Source organism: Anolis sagrei, chromosome 3 (assembly GCF_037176765.1).
Source record: "Anolis sagrei isolate rAnoSag1 chromosome 3, rAnoSag1.mat, whole genome shotgun sequence".
Taxonomy (NCBI): domain Eukaryota; kingdom Metazoa; phylum Chordata; class Lepidosauria; order Squamata; family Dactyloidae; genus Anolis; species Anolis sagrei.
In genome coordinates, this window is record NC_090023.1 from 31,496,345 (window position 1) to 31,521,835 (window position 25,491).

Sequence of the window (25,491 nt, forward strand, 5' to 3'; positions counted from 1 at the left end):
GGCATGACTTGTTTTTGATAAATCCATGTTGACTATTAGCGATGACTGCATTTGTTTCTAAGTGTTTGCAGACCGCTTCCTTAACAATCTTTTCCAGAATCTTGCCCAGTATCGACATGAGGCTGACCGGACGGTAGTTGTTTGGGTCATCCTTTTTTCCCTTCTTGAAGATTGGGACCACATTGGCCCTCCTCCAATCTGCTGGAACTTCTCCCGTTCTCCAAGAACTCTCAAAGATGGTTGCCAATGGTTCCGAAATGACTTTCGCTAGTTCCTTCAGTACTCTTGGGTGTAGTTGATCTGGCCCTGGGGACTTGAACTCATTAAGAGCGGCCAGGTATTCCTGGACGACTTCTTTCCCAATTTGGGGTTGGATGTCCTCCAATCCCTCATTCACTCCATATTGCTGAGGTTGAAGACTCTCTTTTTGTGAGAAGACCGAGGCAAAGAAGGCATTAAGTAGTTCTGCCTTTTCCCTGTCCCCTGTCAGCATTGCCCCATCTTCTCCTCGAAGAGGTCCTATCGCCTCCTTGTGGCTTCCGTCACTGATCCCCGCAGGATTTATGCACATCTTGTTTAACCCTCTATACTTCAAGTAGAATATATTCCTCTTGTTTTTATTTCTTTACCTTTCCCGTCAAGTAAGCTAAGGCCAGCTTCCAGTTTCTTTCAAATATTTCATGATTTTCATATTTCAAATTGCTAGAAATCTTAGCTATCTGTGCATAATCCCACAGTTATCCTTCCAATTTTTGATGCTTAATTTTTTCTCCCCTTTCCAATCTTTGCCAATTGTAATGTGTGCAGCCATGTTCTAATCTATCTCTGAATATCCCTAATAGGCACATCCCTGTATTTTTTAAAAACTTTGTTGTGGATCATTTCATTTGTTTCCTTTATTATTCTTTTCCAGTAGACCTGCACCAGTTCACAAGACCACCATACATGAAAAAAAAATCCCTTTCTTTGTTTTGCACCTCCAACAGGAACCTGATTGTGAGTTGTCCATTTTGGCTAAGAGGGCTGGGTTTATGTAGCATCTGTAGAACATTTTATATACATTGTCTCTAATTGAAGCTGCTCCTGTAAACTTAAAGCCATTGTTCCACAGGTTTTCCCAGATGTCAAAATGTATGCTTCTCCTGAAATCTTTTGCCCATGAGATCATGGATGTTTTAACACGATTATCTTCCAAATTGTAGTGTAGGATATATTTGTATAGTCTGGCTTTTTCCCCTTTGTCTAATATAATTTTCAGATCTGATTTTTTTTTTGAAGCAAATCCTCTCTTCTCTGCTTCTACAAGGCCATATCCACGGGGTACTGTTGCCACTCACTAGTCCTCTCCCATTCAAGTAAATGGAGCATGGAGCCACTCCCTTCATGTGGAGAACAAAAATGTTTCTCTACCACTTCCCGGCCATTGACAAGTGGTGGTGGGTTAATAATAATAATAATAATAATAATAATAATAATAATAATAATAGACTCTTTTTTGGTAGGTTAGCTGAAAAATAAACTGAGTGTTTCTTTCCACTTATTATGGCAATTAGACAGGAAGAAAACAACCCAATACCATGTTATTTAAGAGGAGTATCCCTCTTCCAGGATCTTCCAAATATTTGCACATAAGCAGATCTTCATTGCCCATGATTTTGAATAGAAAATTTGCATACAGTAAAAAAAGTCTGTTTCATTTTCAAATAGTTCTGATTCTTGCTCTCTTAATTCCCTTTCCATTTTTTCTCCTTTCCTTCATCTCTCTCTCTCTCTGTCTCTCCACCACATACAAAGTGTATCTGTCTTGCATAAGTTAATATCCCTCTCCGAAAGAGTGCCTGAGGATTTGTTTCTTGGCTCTTGGCCAACCTATTGTTTACTTACTTGAAAATATGAGAATTTCTTGGGAACATTCATTGACTCCAGAGTCCTTTCCTGGGAAGGACCATATGTCCAAGTTTGAAAATGAAATGAGTGATGTGGGAAAACAGGACACAATGCCACCACAGAAACAGGGGGAGGATATTTACATAGAGGAAAAAGGAAATCTCCAAGGGGGCAGAAGATGTGATTTTTTGCACTTTTCAACATTAGGCATAGGCTGCGTCGATAATTCCTTCTAATACTACAGTCTGGGCTTCTGCTAGGCAGACTACTTCTTTTTGTAGCACCCAAAATGAGGAGATATATTTTCATGATATTTGCATATGACAGAAGAAGAAGAAAATAGAAATCATTACTCTCATTTGAATAAAAATGAGAGTAAAAATGGAATAATGATTTGACATGGAGATGTCACGATAATGTTTTAAGGCTTTGTATGGTTTTTTTTTATCACATGCTATTGTTTTTAACATAATTTCTTGATTGTTTTTACTTGTTATAATTGTTGAGGCATTGAATTGTTTTCAATTTGTGAACTGCTCCGAGTTGCCTCTGGGCTGAGAGGGGTGGTATTTAAATATAGTAAATAAATAAATAAATTTACAACATATGTATATGATGGCAAAGTATACTGCAACCAGGTCACCTATGTATCAGGTGTGGCTGGAGGGCTTCATATCAGGCTTGTAGAGACTTCGCAATGAGTTTTATTCTACAGTCTACCCTCCACATCTACAGCTTTTGCAGATTTGACAATTCAAGGATTTGGTGAATACAATCTCTCTAGCAATCTGTATGACTGTCCTCCAGTACAGAATATCTCAGTCAACTTCTTCTGGTGGAAGTTGACTATAGAGTCACACTGGGTAACATAGAGATTCCTAAAGAGATGTTCTCTCAGGGTAATAAAAGTATTTTTTACTGGGTTGCTGTAAGTTTTTCGGGCTTTATGGTCATATCTCAGAAGCATTCTCTCCTGACGTTTCACCTGCATCTATGGCAGGCATCCTCAGAGGTTGTGAGGTCTCACAACCTCTGAGGATGCCTGCCATAGTTGCAGGTAAAACATCAGGAGAGAATGCTTCTGAAACACGGCCATACAACCTGGAAAACTTACAGCAACCCAGTGATTCCAACCATGAAAGCATTCGACAATATGGTATTTTTTAAATTTGTGGCTTTTCCATTTTTGTTGGGGTTTTGAATTCTTGATGCTTACAAATGTGGAGGACCTACTATAGACTTTACAAGAGATAACCAAGGCGTCAAACATTTTTGGTAGATCAGATTCAAAACTGGATAGTTTCTTTAACATCTGGGATAAAAAATACCCAGGGTGAATTCAAAGCACTGCTTACACAAAACCCACTAAACAGCTTTGCTGCCAACTCAGTCCACTGCCTGGTTCTTAACTCCAATTTGGCTGCTTCTTCATAAAGATTCTTTTGTTTCCAAACTGGATTTATACTGGACACAGGCCATACAGGATTTCCAAACACAAGACTGCTCTCCAGCACTCCTTAAAACAAAGTACTGCCTTTGGTAAAGCAGGATACCTGGCCATTACATTGCCTGACTCCATGCCATACTTACGTCTCACAAGAAATGTAAATATGACTGTGTAGTTATTGGTTTCAGTTTGTATTGACAGTGAATGATTTCCAGCTTGTGTCTCTCTGATCTTTGGAAACACAATAGAAAGAACATGCCTGTAAGAAAAATAATAAAGTTTCATTTTTTTTCTTTAATTAAAAAAACCCTTCATTAAAAGGAAGCAGGCCAAAAGGGGAAGTAAAAGGAAGCAGGTAAAAATGTCAACAAACAAAAAGAAGCAACTTTGTGGTCAGAACCAAACTAACCCTCTTTTTGCTTTTTGCTACTGACAAAGCCTTAGCTCTGTCAGTAGCAAAAAAGTGTTTATAGTAGTGTTTATGGGCATCTTCCATAACATAGTGTTTATGGAAACACTATGTAGTGTTTATGGACATCTTCCAAATGGCACACTTTATCCCAACAATAATCCTGTGAAGTGTTGATTAGGTCATGAGTGAATTTAATGGCCAAATGAGTCAATCCAACACTCAGCACTGCCATTTATTCAGAAAATTATCTCTGACTCTACAAGAGAAGTAAGGCCCTTTCAAGAGTCATGAAAACATATTTTTGTATACAGGCAGTCCCCAGCTTACAAATATCTGACTTACAATTAATTCATAGTTAAGAATGGGGATGAGACAACAGGAAGTGAGAGAACTCTACCCCTCGGAAGGGAAATTCACTCCTGAAAGAGTTATCATGGGAAAAAGGTGTCTCCACTGAAGGTTTATTACCAATCCTTATTTCTACAAGTCAATTTTTTCAAAATCCAACTATCATGGGGACAGAAAGTGAGATGAAATCTTTTGAACTGGGGCACAGACAGCAAAGCAAACACCACGGGGGTGTTAGCCCTTCCCTATGATATCCAAAGCATGTGTGTGTGTTATACTTAAAAATGTATCTGTTGGGGGACGCCTGGCTCAACAGCAGTACGTGTGAAAAAGATCTTGGAGTCCTCATGGATAACAAGTTAAACATGAGCCAACAATGTGATGCAGCGGCAAAAAAGCCAATGGGATTTTGGCCTGCATAAATAGGAGTCTAGTGTCTAGATCCAGGGAAGATATGGTACCCCTTGGTCAGACCACACCTGGAATATTGTGTCCAATTCTGGGCACTGCAATTGAAGGGAGATGTTGACTGGAATGTGTCCAGAGGAGGTGACTAAAATGATCAAGGGTCTGGAGTACAAGCCCTATGAGGAGCGGCTTAAAGAGTTGGGCATGTTTATCCTGCAGAAGAGAAGGCTGAAAGGAGACATGATGAGGGCCATGTATAAATATATGAGGGGAAGTCATAGGGAGGAGGGCGCAAGCTTGTTTTCTGCTGCTCTGGAGACTAGAATGCGGAACAATAGTTTCAAACTACAGGAAAGGAGATTCTACCTGAACATTAGGAAGAACTTCCTAACTGTGAGAGTTGTTCCCCAATGGAACTCTCTGCCCCAGAGTGTGGTGGAGGCTCCTTCTTTGGAGGCTTTTAAACAGAGGCTGGATGGCCTCTGTTTAAAATTGGGGTGCTTTGAATGTGATTTTCCTGCTTTTTGGCAGGGGGTTGGATTGGATGGCCCAAAAGGTCTCTTCCAACTCAATGATTCTATGATTTCATTACTCTATGACTTACATTCAAATTAAACTTAAGCGCAAACCTACAGGTGTTTGTAATTAGGGAACTGCCTGTATAATTGATATTGATTTAGTTGGTTTTTTGTGTAAAGATTCCAAAACACTTTATCATTAGCAGAACATGAAGAGGCAATCTACTATTGCAGTGAGAAATTGCAAAGTCAAAAATTACAACTCTGGCCTTCTCCCAGTTGTTCATGTCTTCAGCATTTCTTAGGTAAGAGTTAGTATGATGATTTACAAAACATTCCTTTAATCCATCCCTTGGCTTACCGATTGTCTGAATTCAGAGAGACATTACAGCCAATCTGGGTCTCTCTGAAAATCCAAAGACAGGTGATGCTGCCTGTGATATTGATAACTGCTTTGATTTCAGTGCTTTCAAGCACATCAACTTCCACATTTTTTGCTGCTTCGTAGACATTCCCAATGCCTTGAGAATTCAGAGAACACTGGAAATAGTACAATTTTTTTGGTATCTGTATTGCAGGGGAAAGGTTAAAATTAATGTTTTACATTGTATTCTCCTCTTAGACCTGCACCAACTCACAGATGTTAAAACCTCATTGCAGCTTTTAAAAATGCATTATGCTTAGCATGGGGCAGGTGGGATGGCCACATTGGCCAATGTGAATCACATCCCAACGTACAGGGAAGCTCCAGAGCATTCCCCAACTTTCCTTAATGTGGGGCACAACCACATTAAGCAAGTGTATCCTGTGTTGGAGATGAGATGACTTAGTATGTCATGCAGTTGCAATGGAGCCGATTCTTGCCTATTTTGGGTTAGAGTGCCTATGTACACGTGCCCTAAGATTGTATCTTTCTCTGCTAGACCCTATGTGTGCATGTGTGTGTGCATGTGCCTGTCTGTCTGACTGTCTCTCTGTGCAGAAACATGAGACTGGTTGTTGACCAGTTTCTGTCTTGCTTATTTGAGTATTCTGTTTTAGTGCTTCAATACGATCTCTTTTCTCATTTCTGTGCAACAGAACAGGCAAAAGGAACAGAAAAAAGAAAAGTATATTTCCAAAAAGGTTACTGGATAAGTGAACCAGAGATTACAGAGAAACAGGAGGTGGCACGTGAGAAGTGTGGACTGGATGATTTGGCAGAGAAAGCTAAAGACGTGTTGTCGAAAGCTTGCATGGCTGGAATCACTGGGTTGCTATAAGTTTTTTGGGCTATATGGCCATGTTCTATAAGCATTCTCTCCTGACGTTTTGCCTGCATCTATGGCAAGTATCCTCAGAGGTTGCAAGGTCTGTTGGAAACTAGGAAAATGGGGTTTATATATCTGTGGAATGTCCAAGGTGGAAGAAAGAACTCTTGTCTGTTTGAGGTAGGTGTGAATGTTTCAATTGGCCAGCTTGATTAGCATTTGAAGGCCTGACAGTTTTTAGGTGTTGCTCCAGACAAGAAACAATCAGGGACAGCTAATCACCTCTCAACAAAGGATCTCCCAGGCAGTAAGAAGTCACACCTTGAAAACTGCTAGACCTCACAACCTCTCTAAGGATGCCAGCCATAGATACAGCCGAAACGTTAGGAGAGAATGCTTCTGGAACATGGCCATACAGCCCAAAAAACTTACAGCAAGCCAAATCTGAAAACCTTGCAAAACTACAACTCCCATGATTCCATAACAATGAGCCATGGCAGTCAAACTGCATCAATTCTCCAGACAAAATGTAGGTCTGTGACTCTAACATTATGACTTTCCTTCTGCTGTATAATTTTAACATCTTTGCCTGATGAAGAAGCTAGCAAAGCTTTGGCAGAGGGTTGGTCTGGATGGCCCTTGAGGTCACTTCCAACTCTATGATTCTATGATTTATGCAATCTATTTTTAGTTGGCTCCATAAAAGTATCACTGTTTTGAGGCACAAAGATTTCACAAGAAGACCTTTAAAAAACAGTTTTTCTTCACAGCTGTAAAATCCTTTTTCTTGAGGTCCGCTCTCACCCAGTCCAGTGAAGCCCTTCCAGAAAGATGCTGTTTTGCCTGGTCTTGTGATAGGTGTGACAGGCAAGAAGGCCAATAAAAGCCAATTTATATCTCCCTACCTTGTTCTTAAAAACCAGTGCTCATGAGGAATGACAGTCTATTAACTTGCAGTTAGTAATTTTCTGCTTCTAATTGCATCACTTTTCTTTCGCCTCAATGACGATTTTTTGAAAACTAATGCATCTTTGCCTGATGAAGAATACAGTGAACTTTGAGAACTGTCTTAATGCTCTTGTGTCTTCTAGATGACATAAAAAGGTAACATCAATGTGTATTTGGGAATTTGCATTTTGTTTACTGGTCAACACAGCTCTTCCACAACATATTAAGTATGGAAATAATAATAATAATAATAATAATAATAATAATAATAATATTATAATAATAATTTTATAGGCCGCCCTGTCTCCCTAGGGGGACTCAGGGTGGATTCCAGGCAAAAAGGCAAACATTCAGTGCTGGCTGATAAACAAACACATAAGTCAAATCAGTGCAAAAACTGATAAATTACTAAACAAACACAAAGCTCATAAAGACCAACAATACCACAATGCATAATATGAGTAAAATTATTTAACATGATTTATAGCAGCTTGCAGAGTCAAGATAAATGCAATGCATGTACTGCACAAGAAATGCAAGTACTGCACAAGTGAATTGTGATAGTGCAGGTCTCTCCCCAATACCACAATTTAGATACTGTGGTTTGTTTTTTCTTGATTGAAAAGTTTCCTTTCAACAAGAAACCCTGTAGTGGCTAACAATCAAAACATTACTTTCAGTAAATGACATGTTAAAACTTTATTTTAAAAATCATTTAAAAAACCAACTACAAATGGCATAAAAATATCAATAATACATTTTTGGAGGATTACCATGTAAAGTCAGTTGCTGCAAAAATAACAAAAGTGGAATTTTGGCATACTAAAAAAGCAACAATGTTATCATGTCAAAAATGGTGTATATCTAAACCAAATGAGTTATTGTGAACTAATATATACAGGGTACCCCAAAAATCTTCATACGTCGGAAAAATTAACAAACCCATATATTATATTAATTATATTATATTATATTATATCATATCATATTATATGCTGTACAAAAAAAAGATTAGAAACATGGATCATGTAAAGAAATACATACAAAATGCTATTACGTACATAATAACTGATATCTTGGAATGTGCTTGCCATGAATGAGGGAGAAGATACAGGATGCATGTAGAAAGAGGTGGCCAACATGAAAATAATACTTTGTAAAATTCTGTATTGAATATTTTGCAAAGAAAGATAGTGTAGAGGCCTGTGAAGCCTCTGAGGATGAGGACGGGGATTTTGTGTTTGAGCCTGGTGTTTCTGTGGGGGAAAGCAAAAGTGTTTTTCAAGATGATGGGTATGTTTTGAGTAGATCTGTTGTCAGAAAATAAGCAGTGATTCTCATGCGAATCGGCCAGGGATTGACACCGAAAGGAATGTGAAGGAGACAGGAGAGTTATAGATAACTCAGCATTTACAGCTCAGAAGGGATAGTGCGAAACAGAGACAAATAAATTGTTCCCAGAGGCTGAAAGATAAGCAAAAGGAACCCAGGTGTGAGAAAGAGTGATGTCATGGGCAAAAAGGGAGTCAATATTTGGTGGGGAAATCGGCACTGGATTTTCATGTGCCAAGTTGCCTGTCTTGGGAGCCCCGAGTTAGGAGTTCTGTTCTTGGGTCTGTATCTTGTTTAAGTTACATGTCTTCTGTTTGGATTACAAATCTTGGTTCAAGTTTCAAGCTTTTGGGATTATAGTGAAGTTCAAGTATCAAGCCTTTGGATTATGGCCATGTTCATGTTTTCAAGCTTTTGGATATAATACTAGTTTAAGTGCAACAACTCTTGGATTACAGTTTCTTGCTTTTGTCTTCGGTGATCTTTGGAATTCACAAAGTTGGTAATTTTTAGGCTCCTGGAAATCTAGCTCATGGATAGAACTTTGAAACTGCTGGTACTTTTGTGAATGCTTAGCCTGCTTATTTTGAATACTATTTTGGAACTCTTTTATGTTTGATACTCTTTTTTTAATAAACTTATTATTGTTGTTGATCTGTGTGGTGTTTGGGTGAAAAAGGGATCAAGCAGGCAGCTAGGTTACAAAAGGTACATTTGCTACATTTTCCCATTTTTCCTATGTATGGTGACTTTTGGGACATCCTGCATATGTGTGTAGAGAGAGAGAGAGACTGTATGGTTACCTTATACTGAATGTTGATCATAAAATCACATTGGAAGACTTATAGATTGCTAAAGAAACCACATGAAATCTGCAATCTGGAGGGCTGACTGTACATCCTTCCTCCCAAAGATGTCATTTGCTTTACGTCCGGAGAAGGCAATACTCGAAAAATAAGATCTCTGACACTGCTCTTAAGCATGTATCTATACTATGTGCACAGTAATCTGATACTAAAGCTGCCTTGAGTCTCATTTTGGAGGTATAAATAAACATCGTAATAATACTTTCGATGTCATGGTTGCATATTTAGAATTGTCTGCTAGGAACCTCTGTTGGTGTGAAGTGTGCTAAAGTTCTCCTTCCGAGAATTCTCAACACTTCTCCAAACTAGGAATCCCAGGATCCTCTTGATGGAGATATGACCAATGAATGACAACTGGAGGGATATCAAACATGGTAGTTTACATATTTCCTCAGACACCAGGCAGTTCAGTATGGGAGTATACATATCTATTTACCTTTTGGAAAGATGATACATCTGATTCTCTTGCAGCTTTACTGTTTTGCGTGATTAAATGGCAGGTTATCTCTGATGTATTCCTGCTTATCACAGCAGTTGATGCCACCGTAAGAACCAGAGCTACGAAAAAACCACACACACAAATCACCAGAATGCAATGTAAAGACTATAGTGTTATCGTGAAATTGAGGAACTTGCTGATAAAGGCAACCCAAATTATTAGCAAGCTCAAGAAATTCCTCTACATGAGTAAAAGCTTTTGGTGTTTTTCTTAGCTCAGGGGTAAAGCCATTCAGGGCGTGCATTGACATAACTTTATCTGCAGTGGCTCAATGCTAAGGAATAATAGGAGTTGTATTGTCGAAGGCTTTCATGGCTGGAATCACTGGGTTGTTGTAGGTTTTTCGGGCTTTATGGCTATGTTCTAGAAGTGCTCTCTCCTGCCATAGATGCAGGCAAAATGTCAGGAGAGGTAAGGGGGGAAGATGGGCAGTGCGGGACGTGGGGTAACGGGTTCCCCATGCCCCCTGACAAGCCCTGACAGATTGGCCATGATGCATGGTGAACTGCATAGGTGATGTGATTTTTTTTAATCGTATCGGAAGCAAACCAAGGATACAGTTGTAATAATTTCTTTAAAAAATGCAAAGTTAAACAACTTGGCATTATATTAAATGTCCTTTGACCAGTAGATGGCCTTTGGAGTGGCTCTGGTGTTGCTATAAGAAGGTCCTCCATTGTGAGTGTGGCAGGGTTCCGAGTGCATTGTAATAGGTGGTCTGTGATTTCTCTTCTCCACATTCGCATGTCATGGACTCCACTTTGTGACCCCATTTCTTAAGGCTGGCACTGCGTTCTTAAGCTGATGTGATAAGGTTGTAAGACATTCATGAGATCTCTTGGAGATGTCGCCTATGTCTAAACTTCATATTCATTATCTTTCATATAAACCTTAAAATATAACCTGGGGGTCATTTTATACATAATATCTTAAACAAATTTGTCCATGAAAGAGGGTTTGTGTACATTGAACCATCAGAAAGCAAAGGGGTCACTATCTCAGCTGATCTGCAAAAGAATTTTGGAGGATTTTGGAATACCCCGTTATGGAATCCTCAACGTATGCTTACAATTTCTTATTTTCCTATCCAATGCCTATTGTATAGTTAGTATAGTTTCTTTGAACCATAACAATTTTCATCATTGAAGGCTTTCACAACTGCAATCACCGGAGTGTTGTGTGGTTTCCGGGCTGTATGGCCATGTTCTAGCAGCATTTTCTCCTGACATTTCACCTGCATCTATGGCTGTCATCTTCAGAGGATTCTTCAGACATGCGAGCCACAGATATGGGTGAAACATCAGGAGAAGATGCTGCTAGAACACAGCCATGCAGCCCAGAAACCACACAACACCCCATAGCAATTAGATTTCTTTCAAAATGTGATTTATTAAAAGTAGTGCATGTTGGACTTTTCAGTGGCCCCTCTGTTTGTAGTTGGATTGTTTTATTTGCATTTATAAAAGTGTTTATAGTTTTATCATTTGTGAGTGGTCTTCAGAGGGATGTGCATGTCACACACTCCCAGCACCAGAAAACCCTGTAATAGATTCAATTTAGGGCTATTATAAGTCTGAAAAAACTTGAAGGTAAACAACAACACACTTCTGAGATGAGAAAGACAGTATATAAATATGATAAATAAACAACATTTCAGAGAACAGTTGTTGCAGATGGAGATAGAAAGCATCCAGCCCTTGTTGAAAGACCACTTCCCTGGAATTCTTCATTCAGATGCCATCAATGACAATTGACAGCTTTGGTGTGGCAAATGAATGGTGGCCTTGTTGCTGCAGTTTACCTTTTCCAGCAAAAAATGACACGGAAAGGCAGCTACAAAATGACTGACTGCAATTGGCTTTACCTGTGGTTAGTTCCTTCTTCTTACTTCACTTTTTCTGGTTCCCTATGTTTTGTTTCTACCACCAGGACTAGGAAGTGGTTTTTCACCCTCAAACACGTATATTCTAAAACAAACCTCAAACAGAGAACATGATGCTATTCTCATTTTTCAGGAAATGTGAACTATGTGCTGTGATGGACAGAAGGAAACCCAAACTGCAGAGAAGATGGAAGAAACAGCATCTGATGCCGGCAACTGTTAACAACTTTCTTCTGCAGCTGGGAGAAGTATGGTGTTTTTGTTAGAAATGCAGCAATGCTAAGAACTGAAGAGTGAAGCATGCCTTAAATTGGGCAGTACTTTGTCCACCTATGCTGACCACTCTGTGATATATCTGATGCTCTTAGGGACGTTTCTCTGCCTCTTCTTCTTCCCATAAGTCCTCTCTTGGTCTTCCAAGATATAGCTAGGTTAGATGAGAACCCTGAGTTACTCTTCTATCCTAGAAGATAGAAGACAGAGTCCCTACAATAAAGCTTAATTTAATTTCTTTCTCAAGTCATAGGCCTACTTGCCCCTTAAGTCAAGCTCTGTAGCCATTTTTTGAAAATGGCATTCACCCTCATTTGGGAAAATCAGGAATCTCCCCAAGAAGAGCTAAATGACGTAAATAAATAAATAAATAAATAAAAATGTGCTTGAGTCAACCTTCTACTTAGTTGTAAATATCCACTAGTATTCATGTAAAGCAATTAGATTTCTCAGCTGTTAAACTGATATACCTAGATAGATATCTCTTTGAACTGTTGGGGACAAATATATGCCAATACACAAAAAACAGATAGACAGATAAATAGCAGAATTTCAGAAGTGTTCTTTCAGTTACCCAAAAAACATCTATTCTCCCTTAAAACACCTTGGTTTAAACCATGCTATCAAGAGACCAAAAATAAGTAGATTTCTTTAAAAGTAACATAGTTGGTTTACTCACAAACTTCATGTATTCAGCATACAGGTACATTGCTTATCAGCCCAATACAGATAGGATTTGAAGCAGTTTCTCTGTGTGGGTAACATGGGGCATCTTTCTCAAAATCAACAGTCCATAGTCTAAGCATCTCTCTAGTCTAAGTCTATCTGAATCTCTGTTTCTAAATACTTCTAAACTGTAATGTTTCTACATTGAAAGTCTAATGGCTTCTGCTTCTACTGGCATCTGAAACAATATTATTTCTAAAATGGAGTCTGAGTCCTGAACAATCCCAGATCTGATCACATGGTCTGCAGCCCCTCCCACAACATAGGGTTCAGAAAAACTGCATAAACACATATACAATACAGTTAATAATCTGAATAATATATATATAACAAGTAACTAGTGGAGGCTTGAAGAAGGTTGCTATTTCCAACAGGCACTGCATGAAATCTAACAGCTTTTCTGATCCTACAATGGACTGCTCTCATTTGGACCTCAATGTGAACTTGGATCATTTATCTTTACCAACTTTCTACTACATTGCTTTTTAAAAGTAAGAATTGTTCTCCTCTCCTATGTTAGATACAGGGCTGGCAAGTCAAGATCATCTTAGGCTCTGAAACCAAGAAACAGCCACCATGATAGGATTACAGAGGCAAACAGACTGGTGCCATAAAGCACAGATTTTCATGGCATTAAATATGATAGATCAAGTATTAGTCACAATTGCTGATAACATATCATTCATCACACACATATATCAATGGCATCACTGGAAACCACACTGGGTGATACCATAGGAAGGAAATGACATCAAAATAATTGTCTCAAACATTTTTGTGGAGTGTTTCAACAGAAATTTATCATTAAAACCTCTTATGAGATACAATCACAAAAACATGTTTCTTAAGCCTAGCTGACATGTACCATAGCAATATACCTATAAGGCTAAACCTCTCTGGTGATTTATTTTTGTGCCTACTAATGTACATGCTCTTTGGTCAGAGGTGTCATTAGTAGCCTTAAGTAATTTCCAGCATTCCTAAACTAAAAAGGGTTTATTTATTATAGTTGGTAGAGGAACTGGCAAACTAGAGAAGAGAATCTTTGCCCTAAGATCTGGAAACCCTGCAGAGATTGCAAAATAATATTTTTTGGAAGACAGCTCTCAAAATCTCTCAACATGCAAACATAAAATGACTGTCTGAAAAGAATCTGTTCTATAGATGGCATTGGGAATGCTGGCAAGATAGTCTTCAGAATTGGGTGGAGAGTATCCACACACAGAGGAGGCTGTCTTGCTCAATCTCTGCAGGTGCAGGGCAATGGAAATCGCAAAGAAGAGGGGTTAGGACATTTCCTCACCTCCTTTAATCATTCAAGCTTTTCAGAACATTCAAACAGGAGGTAAAACTTTTTGTTTATGTGTGTGGTATGTCTATAAAGTAGGAAGATATAAATACACATACAATGAAGCATTTTCTATTTTTCATAAGTTATTTGTATAGGAGAACAGTTAGTCATGTAACTCCACATCCAGAGTCTAATGTGTGGATCAAGAATGGCTTTTTAATGTGATATAAATACTCCAGTTCCTATCTGATTTTGGAGACTAAGTAGGGTCAACCCTGTTTAGTACTTGGATGAGAGACAGCCAATGAATACTAGGTGCTGTAGGCTATATTTCAGAGTAAGGAACTGGAAAGACCAGACCTCTTTGTATTCCATGCCTAGGAAAACCCTGTGAAATACAAAGGTTGCCATAAGTCCATAGGTAGATGAGGGCACAGAAGGACATGAAGTTTTTGTGTAAACTTAAGTCCAATTTACACTGACCATTTATTGCACTTTGAAGCTAGCTTTAAGCTGCAGTAGCCAAGGTGGAGTCCACGACATGTGAGTGTGGAGAAGAGCAAACCACAGACCACTTATTACAATGCAGTCTGAGCCCTGCCACATGCACAATGGAGGGCCTTCTCACCGCCACAACAGAGGCACTCCAAGTAGCCAACTTCTAGTCAAATAACATTTAGTATAATGCCAAGTTTATAACTTTGTTTATGTTTTTAATTACATTACAACTGTACCCTCAATTTGCTTCTGACATAAATAAAAAGTGCTATATGGTTTGTGTCATCACCACCTCATCCAAAACTGATTCAAGGATTTCCTATGTAATCATCTGCACAGCGAAATCACTTTCATCAATACCAGCTTGAAACTGCATTAAATGATCATTGTAGATGGCCCTTGAGGTAAGCCTTAGCCTGAGCCACTATGGGAGCAGCTATACAGTAGGATTAATGCAGTTTGATGCCACTTTAACTGCCATGGTTCAGTGTGATGGAATCTTGAGAGCAGTAGTTTTACAAGAGCTTTAGCCTTTTCTGTCAAAGAATGCTGGTGCCTCACCAAACTACAACATCCATAATTCAATTGCATTGAGCAGAACAACAATATAAATGAAGCCTAAGTTATACCTATCAAACTTTGCTGTGTGACACTTTTAGCATATCACAGAAGTGTGTGTGTGTGTGTTTGTGAGGGGAAACTTGTTCTAAAATGAATGCATCCTGAATATATGTCTCACTCATATCCCTTTTGTGAAACTGAGACTTTGCTGAGAAACTCAGCTTCACTGTGAAACTTCAACTCCTTTTGTTCTCTTTGATTCACGGCAACTCTCCTTTGCATTTCTTTGGCCGTCTTTCAGTGGAGCCTGCTTTAAAAACTGGAATACCAGAGTATGACATGTTTTCAAACTTCTTCTCCATGTCTATTGAGTTTAATGGTTGCCATGTCCCCTGAAGCTCTACATACCCTGAAACAAATTATTCTGGAAAATATAATGGACATCATGATGGATGTGCCAAAGGTTGTTTCTTTTTTTATGTCTGGTCTACTTGGGAAAGCAAATTCAGTCCTTCAGTCCTTCTAGAAATAACACATAGCTGGCAGAAAGGCAGACTTATTGGGGGGGGGGGGGGGCAGGAGGGGGGAGGTGAGAAATTGGAAGTGAAGCTTGGAAACATTATTTTTGTGAAGTTCAATATCCAAAGTCCCCCTGTTTTGTGGGAATTGTATTCCACAAAAGCAACTTTCCAAAGCTCTGGGTCAAGGCATCACTACTCAAAGGAACATATTGAAGAGAAGCAAGAGAAGCCTTTCTTGGTAACTCAATGCAAGAGGAGTTCTATAACTTTTATTTTATTTTTTCCCCATCTTTTCATCAGGCTTGGGACTCAAGGAAGCTTATGAAAGTGAAAATTGATACATCTAAAATTATTAAGTATTAAGTATAATTAAAATAGATCGCAACAGAATTAAAATAATTTTAAAAGCATTGTTGTTGCTGTTATTGGGTGCTTTCAAGCTGTTTCTTGGGGCCCTTCCACACAGTCATATAATCCAGAATATCAAGGCAGATAATCCCACAATATCCCACAGTATTTTTGTGTGTTCATTTTACACTACCTTTGCAGGTTTATGATCCCCCCAGTTCTTTACCACTGGCAGGTGGTACTTGTGACATAAGTTCCAATGAATCATTTGGACCACAGAGTTGTGGCTCTGTTTGTAGTCTGTCTGTGCAATTTTCTTGCAATAGCTTAGGATATTATCTATGGTTTCATCAGCTTCTTTGCACAGTCTGCATTTTGGGTCATCAGCTCATTTTTCAATCCTGGCTTTAATTGCATTTGTTCTGATGGCTTGCTCCTGGGCTGCAAGAATCAGGCTTTCTGCCTCCTTCTTCAGTGTTCCATTCGTGAGCCATAAACAGGTCGTCTCCGTATCAACTTTTCCTTCAATTTTGTCAAGGAACTACCCATGCAATGCTTTGTTGTGCCAGCCGTCAGCTCTGGTTTGTAGTGCAGTTTTCTTGTACTGATTCTTTGTCTGCGGTGCTTTGAGAAGTTTCCAATTATTGGCTTCAGTTAAAGTAAGCTCTTGGCTTTCCTTTACATATTCTGCCAGGGTGTCTTTTTCTTCTTCAACTGCTTGTTTTACTTGTAAAAGTCCTCTGCCATTAGGCCTATGCAGATATAGCTGGTATAAGAATAAAGTCATTATTATTATTATTATGATTATTATTATTGGTGAGCCTCCGGTGGTGCAGAGGGTTAAAGTGCTGAGCTGCTGACTGAAGGGTCATAGGTTCGAATTAGCCCCAGCTTCTGCCAACCTAGCAATGTGAAAACATGCAACTGTGAGTAGATCAACAGGTACTGCTCCGGCGGGAAGGTAACGGCGTTCCATGCAGTCATGCCAGCCACACGATCTTGGAGGTGTCTACAGACAACGCTGGCTCTTCGGCTTAGAAACTGAGATGAGCATCAACCCCCAGAGTTGGACATGACTGGACTTAATGTCAGGTGAAAACATTTACCTTTAACCTTATTATTATTATTATTATTATTATTATTATTATTATTATTGGAGAAAATGTTGTGATAATCCTACATTGAGAAATAGTTAACAAAAGCAAGATCCCTGAACATGGCTTTGATTTTGTAACCAAGTGCCAGTTTGGTGTTTACTTTATACTTGTGCTTGTGATAAATGGGTTTTGCACTTTTGCAGTACTGAATACCTTGTGTATGTCAAGCAGTCAAGCAGTAACAATGTCAAGCAGTAACAATGCCAGCTAAACCCATTTAAATTCCAGGTTGTAAAACAACAAATTGTAGCAAAATCAAATGGGATGGGGGGGGGGGGGGGGGAGATACTGTCTATGTTGCTGACACATGTGTGCTTTGTTTAGGAAGCAGATGGGCTTCCTGTGCCTCCAGGCCTTCTTAGCATCTTGCCACCGTTATTCTTTACATTGTCTAACAGTTCATTTCACACACTGTTATATCTTTGCTTGTGAGGGGTAGCAGAAGCTATCCATATTTTCTGGGGTGCAATGAAAGTGAAAAATCATGAACAAAAAATTGATTTTTTTTAAAAAAAAGCTGAGATAATACCTCTGTATAAATGTTTTCTAGCATGCCTTTCACTGGAAGCTGACCTTAGAATCACATTTACATTCTTTCTATAAATCACTAGAGCACGCATGGGCAAACATGGACCATCCGGGTGTTTTGGACTTCAACTCCCACAATTCCTAATAACCTCTGGCCCCTTCCTTTGCCCCCTCAGCCTTGAGGCTGTTAGGAATTGTGGGAGTTAAAGTCCAAACACCTGGATGGGCCAAGTTTGCCCATGCCTGCTCTAGACCCTCCAACCTAACTGCAGGAAATTTGATCATAGAATCAAACTGGAGGTGATAAGAGATCCCTACAGAGAGCATTTGAATCAAATCTGAATAATTGTAACAACAAAAGGCAAACCAGCAAATGTAGAGGGTCAACTCAACAATTATTCAATAAACATTTACGCAGTGATCTGTCGATAAAGTGAAGACATCTGCCCTTGCGCTATGCTACTCTGCTGCTGAGTATTCATGCCCAGTTTGGAACACATTGCACCACACTAAAACACTGGATGTGGCTCTTAATGAGACATGCCGCATTATTACAGGGTGTCTGCGCCCTACACCACTGGAGAAATTACACTATTTAGCCGGTATTGCACCACCTGACATCCGCCGGGATGTAGCAGCCAATAGTGAAAGGACCAAGGCAGTGACATCTCCAGCTCATCCCCTGTTTGGGTATCAGCCAGCACGTCAACGACTTAAATCAAGAAATAGTTTTCTAAGATCTACAGAGACACACGATGAAACACCCCAGCAAGCAAGAGTCCAAATGTGGCAGGCTCAAACCCAGAACCTCAATCAATGGCTGATACCAAATGAGAGACTCCCCCCTGGGCACACAGAGGACTGGGCGACTTGGAAGGCGCTGAACAGACTGCGCTCTGGCACCACGAGATGCAGAGCCAACCTTAAGAAATGGGGCCACTAAGTGGAATCCACGACATGCGAGTGTGGAGAAGAGCAAACTACAGACCACCTGCTGCAATGCAACCTGAGCCCTGCCACATGCACAATGGGCAGCAACACCAGAGGCACTCTAAGTGGCCAGCTACTGGTCAAAGGACATTTAATCAACTACCAAGCTTGCAAACTTTGTGTTTTGTCTGTCTGTCTGTTTGTTTGTTTGTTTGTTAAAAAATGCAACACGACTGTTTGGTCTGCTTCTGACACGATAAATAAATGTCGATAAAGTTCTTGACTGTGAGAACAAACAATTTAAGCTGGCTCCAAAATGCTCTATGGGTGCTATTTACCATTCCTGGGACATTACAATCACTCAGATACACCTTTCTGTTTGGGAGTGCTGAATTTGAAAACCGTGGTAAAAGTTACAAATTTCAATATTAATTTAATTCAGTTGCATCTTACAACATAAAAATGTCAAAGCAAGTTGTGAAAAATTGCACATGACGGAGCAAATCTGAGATAATTTCTAAATTAAGAACACTATTTTTTTTATAAAATTAGAACATATATTTTACAAAAAGCCTTTAAGACTCTAAATTTTACAGGCTGGTGTATTGATTCCATCTAGCTACATTAGTTATAATGCTAGCCACCATATTCTGCACTACGGAAAGTTTATGGTTAATCTTCAAGAGTGGCCCCAAATATAACCCATTACCAGAATGTGTTGTCGAAGGCTTTCATGGCCAGAATCACTGGGTTGCCGTGAGTTTTCTTGGCTGTATGGCCATGTTCTAGGAGCATTCTCTCCTGACGTTTCGTTCACATCTATGTCAGGCATCCTCAGAAGCTGAGGGGTCTGTTGGACACTAGGCAAATGAAATGTATATATCTGTGGAATGTCCAGGGTGGAAGAAAGAACTCTTGTCTGCTCGAGGCAAGTGTGAATGTTGTAACTGGCCACCTCGATTAGCATTTAATGGCTTTGCAGCTTCAAAGCCTGGCAGGTTGCTGCCTGGGGATCCTTTGTTGGAGGTGTTAGCTGGTCCTGATTAATTCTTGTCTGGAATACCCCTGCTTTTTGAGTGTTGCTCTTTATTTAATGCTTTGATTTTAGAATTTTTTAATACTGGTAGCCAGATTTCATTGTTTCCTCCTTTCTGTTGAAATTGTCCACATGCTTGGGTATTTCAATGCTTACCAGTATTAAAACAAAATCTGGCTAATTTAACGTACAGCACATGCATCCTATAAAACTTAACTCCTTGCAACTAATTACAGTAAGATCTTTGTTTCAATGGGGCATACACACTCTTACATAAAACCACAAATAGAATGTATTGTGATGCAAAAATTTAATCAGGAGGTCCATGTATTGTTAACCTGGGCAAGTATGAGAAATAATGTCCTGGTTCCCCGGATGCCCTCAAGAATATGAAACAGCAATTTCCATTACTTAGCCTTTGACGTTAGTTGCATGCTAGATCATACCTTAGATACATTATCTTTTTGAAGGAGGGTGGGACTTTCGTGCAGCAGAGAACAGAAAATGCAACTCTACAGTGTCCCAACAACTTATGCCATTCCAGCAATAACAAAAAATGATACTGTTTATCATTCCAGTACTTCATTGATTTCTCCTTCAAAATGAAAGAACCTTTGACTAGTTGACTCATCCTTTCAGTACCATTATAGAGGAAAAACTCATGACTCTTAACAAAAAACCATAAATAACACCTGGTTGTTGGACCAAGGACCAACAGACTATGGAATGGAATTCAAATGTAAGGGTGCACTGTAGAATTAATGTGGTATCACTCCACCTTACCCACCATAGCTCAATGCTATGGAATCGTGAGTGCTGTTGCCTCACCAAACTACAACTCCCAGGATTCCATAGCAAAAAAGGATTCTTTTTATATATAACAAAACCACCCCTGAAGTTAAATATAATCACAAAAACATTATTTTGTAAGACCTATTTATTAGATCATTATACCTACAAGGCTAAATTTCTATGCTGATTTCAATTTTAAATCTTTTAATGTGCATGTGCTCCAGTCAAAGCTGTCATTATTCTTCAATTACAGTGACATTTCGAATCATGTGGTTTTTTCCATATGCTTTCATTGTTGCAGTTTTTAATAGTCAACAATTTTGTCATTTAAAAAAATTGTAGCAACAATAATGTGGTACAAAGAAGTAACACCATGAGTAGCAGCATCAGGTGAAGCCAACCCTAGGCACACCACTGTTCAGAAAATAAACCAATGGATCCGCTCCTTTTTTCTGTGTGAAGATGCAGACAGATCCAGTGTGGGTTTCCACAGGTGAAGCATTTGTTTTGCCTGTACAACACATACACACATGGCAGATTTTTTACATTTGGAGCTGAAGTTTAATGTATTGTACCAACTAATCCCTGTTTGAATTAACTTCATACAACAACATTGCTTGCCTTGCAAAGGTATGTGTCAGGATTGTACTTGCCTCTGTCCCTGGATTGTTTCAAATTTAGCATTTCTGGCATCTACTCAGTGCCTAAACATGTTCTGGTATATTTTACAGGCTTTGAATAAGTCAATCATCCTGCTGAAGTCCACAGTCCCAAAGCTAGACTTCGATTCCAGGAAAATTGCCACTTATTTTCCCAAATTACCAGTGATATTAATGTCATAGTGCTACGGCTCTCCAAAGTATCAAAATCATACATTCATTAGGTTGCACATATGACCAGTTCTCACTTCCCCATGACAGCTCCTCAGTTAGGGATTTCTCCTTCATCAACATAAGTTTATTCATTTCCACAAATTCACTTTTTCATTGTGTCAGAATCACTGTGTCTTTTCATCTTTGAGCACAGATCATTCTTGCTGCCATTGTAATGTATAACAATATGCTTCCATATTTTCTATTGAGTTGATCATCCAACATATCAAGAAGATAGAGGTCAGTTTTCATTTCAAATTTAACTGTAACAATTTCCTTTAAAATAATATGTACTTGTGCCCAGTGTATCTGGGCTCTTTTACACACCACCACATATGATAAAAGGTGCTCACCTTTCCTCCACATTTGTAATAATTACTAGAACTATTTTTTGTGCATCTTAGCAGTTTTTCCACTGTCAGGTACCATCTGTAAATCATCTTAAACAAATTTTCTTTATTTCAAATTTTCTTTTACTCAGTATAAATTTCAAACTCTTTGTCGAGGCCCTTTCCCATTGTTTTGTTTGCATTTGTTTACCTTTTTTTGGCCTACTTAACTAAAGTCTTTCACGTGTTCCTCCTCCATTTCATATTTTAACCATAATTTATACAACTTAGCAATTAAGTGGTCATCTCCAGAGTCTAGAACAGTTTCACGTTCAGGTTTATCCATTACAAATACAAATAAATTTTGTCCATTTTAAATTGCTCAAAAAATATCTGTAGGTAAACCATTGTATGGCCAGTCCCCAAGTTACAAACAAAATAAGTTCTGTCTGTTCGTGCTTAAGTTGACTTTGTATGTAAGTTGGAACAATTACATTTCTAAGTATACCTCCAGCCATATATATAGAGTCAGTCATACAGTGATAAATAGATAGATAAAAGGTTTTGATGGCATAGGGAAGGTTAACACAGCTGTGGTGTTTGTTTTGTTATCTGTGTCCCTGTTCAGAAGATTTTGAGGGTTGCATTTTGCCTGCCCCCCCCCCCCTAAGTGAATGCTTGGCTATGTGGCTCCTCCATTACTATCCATTAGTGTGCAGTTAGACGCCACTTTAGCTGCGATGGCTCAGTAGTATGGGATCCTGGGATTTATAGTTTGGTGAGCAGAGAAGGCTAAAGAAGTTATAGACTGCAATTCCCATGACTCCATATCATAGAATGGGAACATGGAAATACCTCTAATCCAAGCACCTGCCATGAAGGAAAACACAACTAGAGCACTTCTGAAAGATGTTCATTCAACCTCTGTTTGGAGACTGCCAAAGATGGAAAGTTCACCACTCTCCAAAGCAATGAACACTATCACAGTGAAAAAGGATCATAAGATAGGATCTTCCCATTGCTAAAGTTGGAATAAATAATGATGTTATACTAGCGGTGCATGGATGTGTGCTCAGGTAAATATACTGGCACAAATGGAGATCATGGAGCTTGCAGCCAGTTCCTTGCCTTCTGGCAGGATCAAGGAGAAAGTTCAAAAGCTAAGCTAAAGGATTTGAGATCATCATCCCTTGTCCTTGGCAATAACAACAACATCTATCACATTATAATCCATCTCTAGAGGTCAATGAGAGCTCTGTGGAGCAATGGCTTTCCCTTTAAGAATGAGAGACCTGTGATTATCTAGATATATCTCTGGGTTCCTGTTCCCATTACTTCCACTCTGAATGGCCAGCTGAAAGGGATAACAACACCTGTAATTCAGCAACACGTAGAGGTTCTTCATTCTTAATCTAGAATTTTATAAGATTAATGGTGATACATTGGTTAAAAAATGGGCATACTCCAAAAAATATTTTCAGATGCATGTTTAGAAAATAACTTTTTGCCATTTTCCTTAGGTCCTCCAGACTTATTAGCTATATCATTATTGCATTTTGTGATTTGCATGCATTGCTGCTCTTTTTTAAATATAGTATGCTTTTAAATCTTCTGAGCAATCTATAAAGATTTATAAAATAACATATTTTGTTGCTGTTTGCCATCAAGCTGACTTTTCCTTATTGTGACCTTAAGAGAGACCACCAATCTTTGGGTCTTGCAAATTAAGATGAACAATATTATTTTGAAAGGAAAGTATTGCACAAAATTGTGAAGATAGAATAAGCATTTAATATAATCGATGAAGCACCATACAAAGAAACATGAAGGGCTAATTAAAAGCATCTCCTCTCTCCTTCCCCTCCCCCCTCTCTCCTACAGGTGGAATATAGAATTCCTGTAATAAGTCTACTAATTGTTGTTTCATTAACTATTTGCATACCTAATAAAATTTACCAAAACCATACTGCAGCTACAGTTCCCAAATGTTTATGCCAAATGAAGTTGATCAAGCAAAAACCATTACTCTTTTATATCCATTGATAATCTTTAAGTATTCTTAGTACTAGAGAACCTCTTTTCCTCATCATTGAGTGCAAAGGGAGAGAAATGCAACACATGAATGAAAAATAGTGAGGGAGAAATGATAACCGGAGAAGGAAAACATCACAGAACATGAAGAAAATAGAATTTTATTTTGTTGGATTACAATTCACAGTATTCCTCTGCATTCTGAAAGCATTAGTCCAACAAAAAGTAAATTTGCCAAGCTTTGAGAAAGCCTTATTTACCTAGAACAAGCTCACAGCAACCAAAGACCTTTCACTGTATGGGGGATAGGACAAGATATGCTCAGCCCATTAGACCGACAGAAGTCAACTAGACTGACAGCTGAATCTTACTTCAAGACTTGTGATGAATCAGCCCTTTCAACCTCAGAGAAATAGCAATGTCTAGCAGACTACCTGAAAGAACATCCAAATTCATCTTCCATCAGACAGAGCTGCCTTTGTTTCCTCCACAGCATTTTGCACCAGCTGACAGTATTAATCGGCTTCCAGCGTCTCAGAATGATCAGGCTTCTATTGCCTTCCACCTCTGAAGGAGACTCTTCACAACTCAAAATCATAGCATTCACTAAACTGAACTTTAGAAACAATGATTTGCATTCAGTTTTTCATCCCAACTAGAGTAGACCCAATTCCTGAATGACAAGTCAGCACTTATGTAATGGTTCTACTCTAGTAGGAACTACTAATTAATTCTATTAACATTGTATTTTCTCCCAAAATGGAACTCAAGTAATCCAATATGGAATCCAAGAAAATTTTCCCAACTTTGAGAAAATATTGCAGGTCTACGGATGCTAGGAGGGGAGAAAGGAATCATATAGACAAGAGTTTGGAAAAGAGAAATGGCTGTTACAATCAGAAGAGACCAAGTGGCTGCAGCATTAATTCTGGCACTACAAAAGTTAATAGTTATACTCACCAAGTAGTTGACACTTGTCAATTTGAGTGCTTATGAGCTGCATTCTCATCATTGTTGCAGGTATAAGACCTCCTTGCCTGGTTAAATATTCTGTTTCCAAGGCTCAAGATCAAGATATGTCAGTGGCCGGTGGTTGTTTTGGTGGTTTGTCACTAGCAGTTGGCTTTGGACCACAGAAGTGGTGAGATTTCTTGCTGCTTCTGTGTGCTTTATAACAAGAGGCTTTGAAAAATTACATTTCTGACGACAACTATGATTGCCACATTACCTTAATTGGATTTAATACAGTGCCACCCAGTGGCTCTTTCACCATTATTGGGGCAAAATTCACAAAGGTTTCCTCACCCCTCCCTTCAAAGCATATATTTTTATTTATTTATTTATATATTTACATCATTTTTACCCCACCCGTCTCAACCCCCGAGAGCGGCTATATAGAACCAAGGGCCCTTCCAGACAGGCCTGTATCCCAGGATCTGATCCCAGGCTTTCTGCTTTAAACTGGATTATATGAGTCCACACTGCCAGATAATCTGGGGTAAAAAGAAAACCTGGGATCAGATTCTGGAATACAGGGCCTGTCTGGAAGGGCCTTAGAAGCTCAGGCTGGAACTACACTGTCCTATATTCCAGAATCTGTTCCCAGATTAACTGCTTATCCCAGATTATCTAGCAATGCAGACTCATACCATGCGACTCAAAGCAGATAATATTGAATCAGATCCTGGGATACGGGGTAGTGTAGCTTCACCCTCAGATATGAGGCAATATCTACAGCCACTGCTTCCAAATTTTTGTAAAACATGAGCCACACTTTGCCTTTTAGTATTTTTTTCAAGTA

The 25,491-nt window shown here is 39.0% G+C and overlaps 1 protein-coding gene across 1 annotated transcript in view; it reads right to left on the reverse strand.

The window, feature by feature from the left end:
• FLT3 (fms related receptor tyrosine kinase 3) overlaps positions 1 to 24,864 on the reverse strand; it is a 71,303-nt gene extending 46,439 nt beyond the window's left edge. Inside the window, exons 1-4 of the mRNA XM_060770889.2 lie at positions 24,651 to 24,864; positions 9,853 to 9,974; positions 5,382 to 5,587; positions 3,478 to 3,593 (exon numbers count right to left, since the gene is read on the reverse strand). Coding sequence (XP_060626872.2) covers positions 3,478 to 3,593; positions 5,382 to 5,587; positions 9,853 to 9,974; positions 24,651 to 24,702 — 496 coding nt within the window. The 5' untranslated portion in view covers positions 24,703 to 24,864. The remainder of the gene's footprint in view (positions 1 to 3,477; positions 3,594 to 5,381; positions 5,588 to 9,852; positions 9,975 to 24,650) is intronic.
• Positions 24,865 to 25,491: the final 627 nt, after the last annotated feature.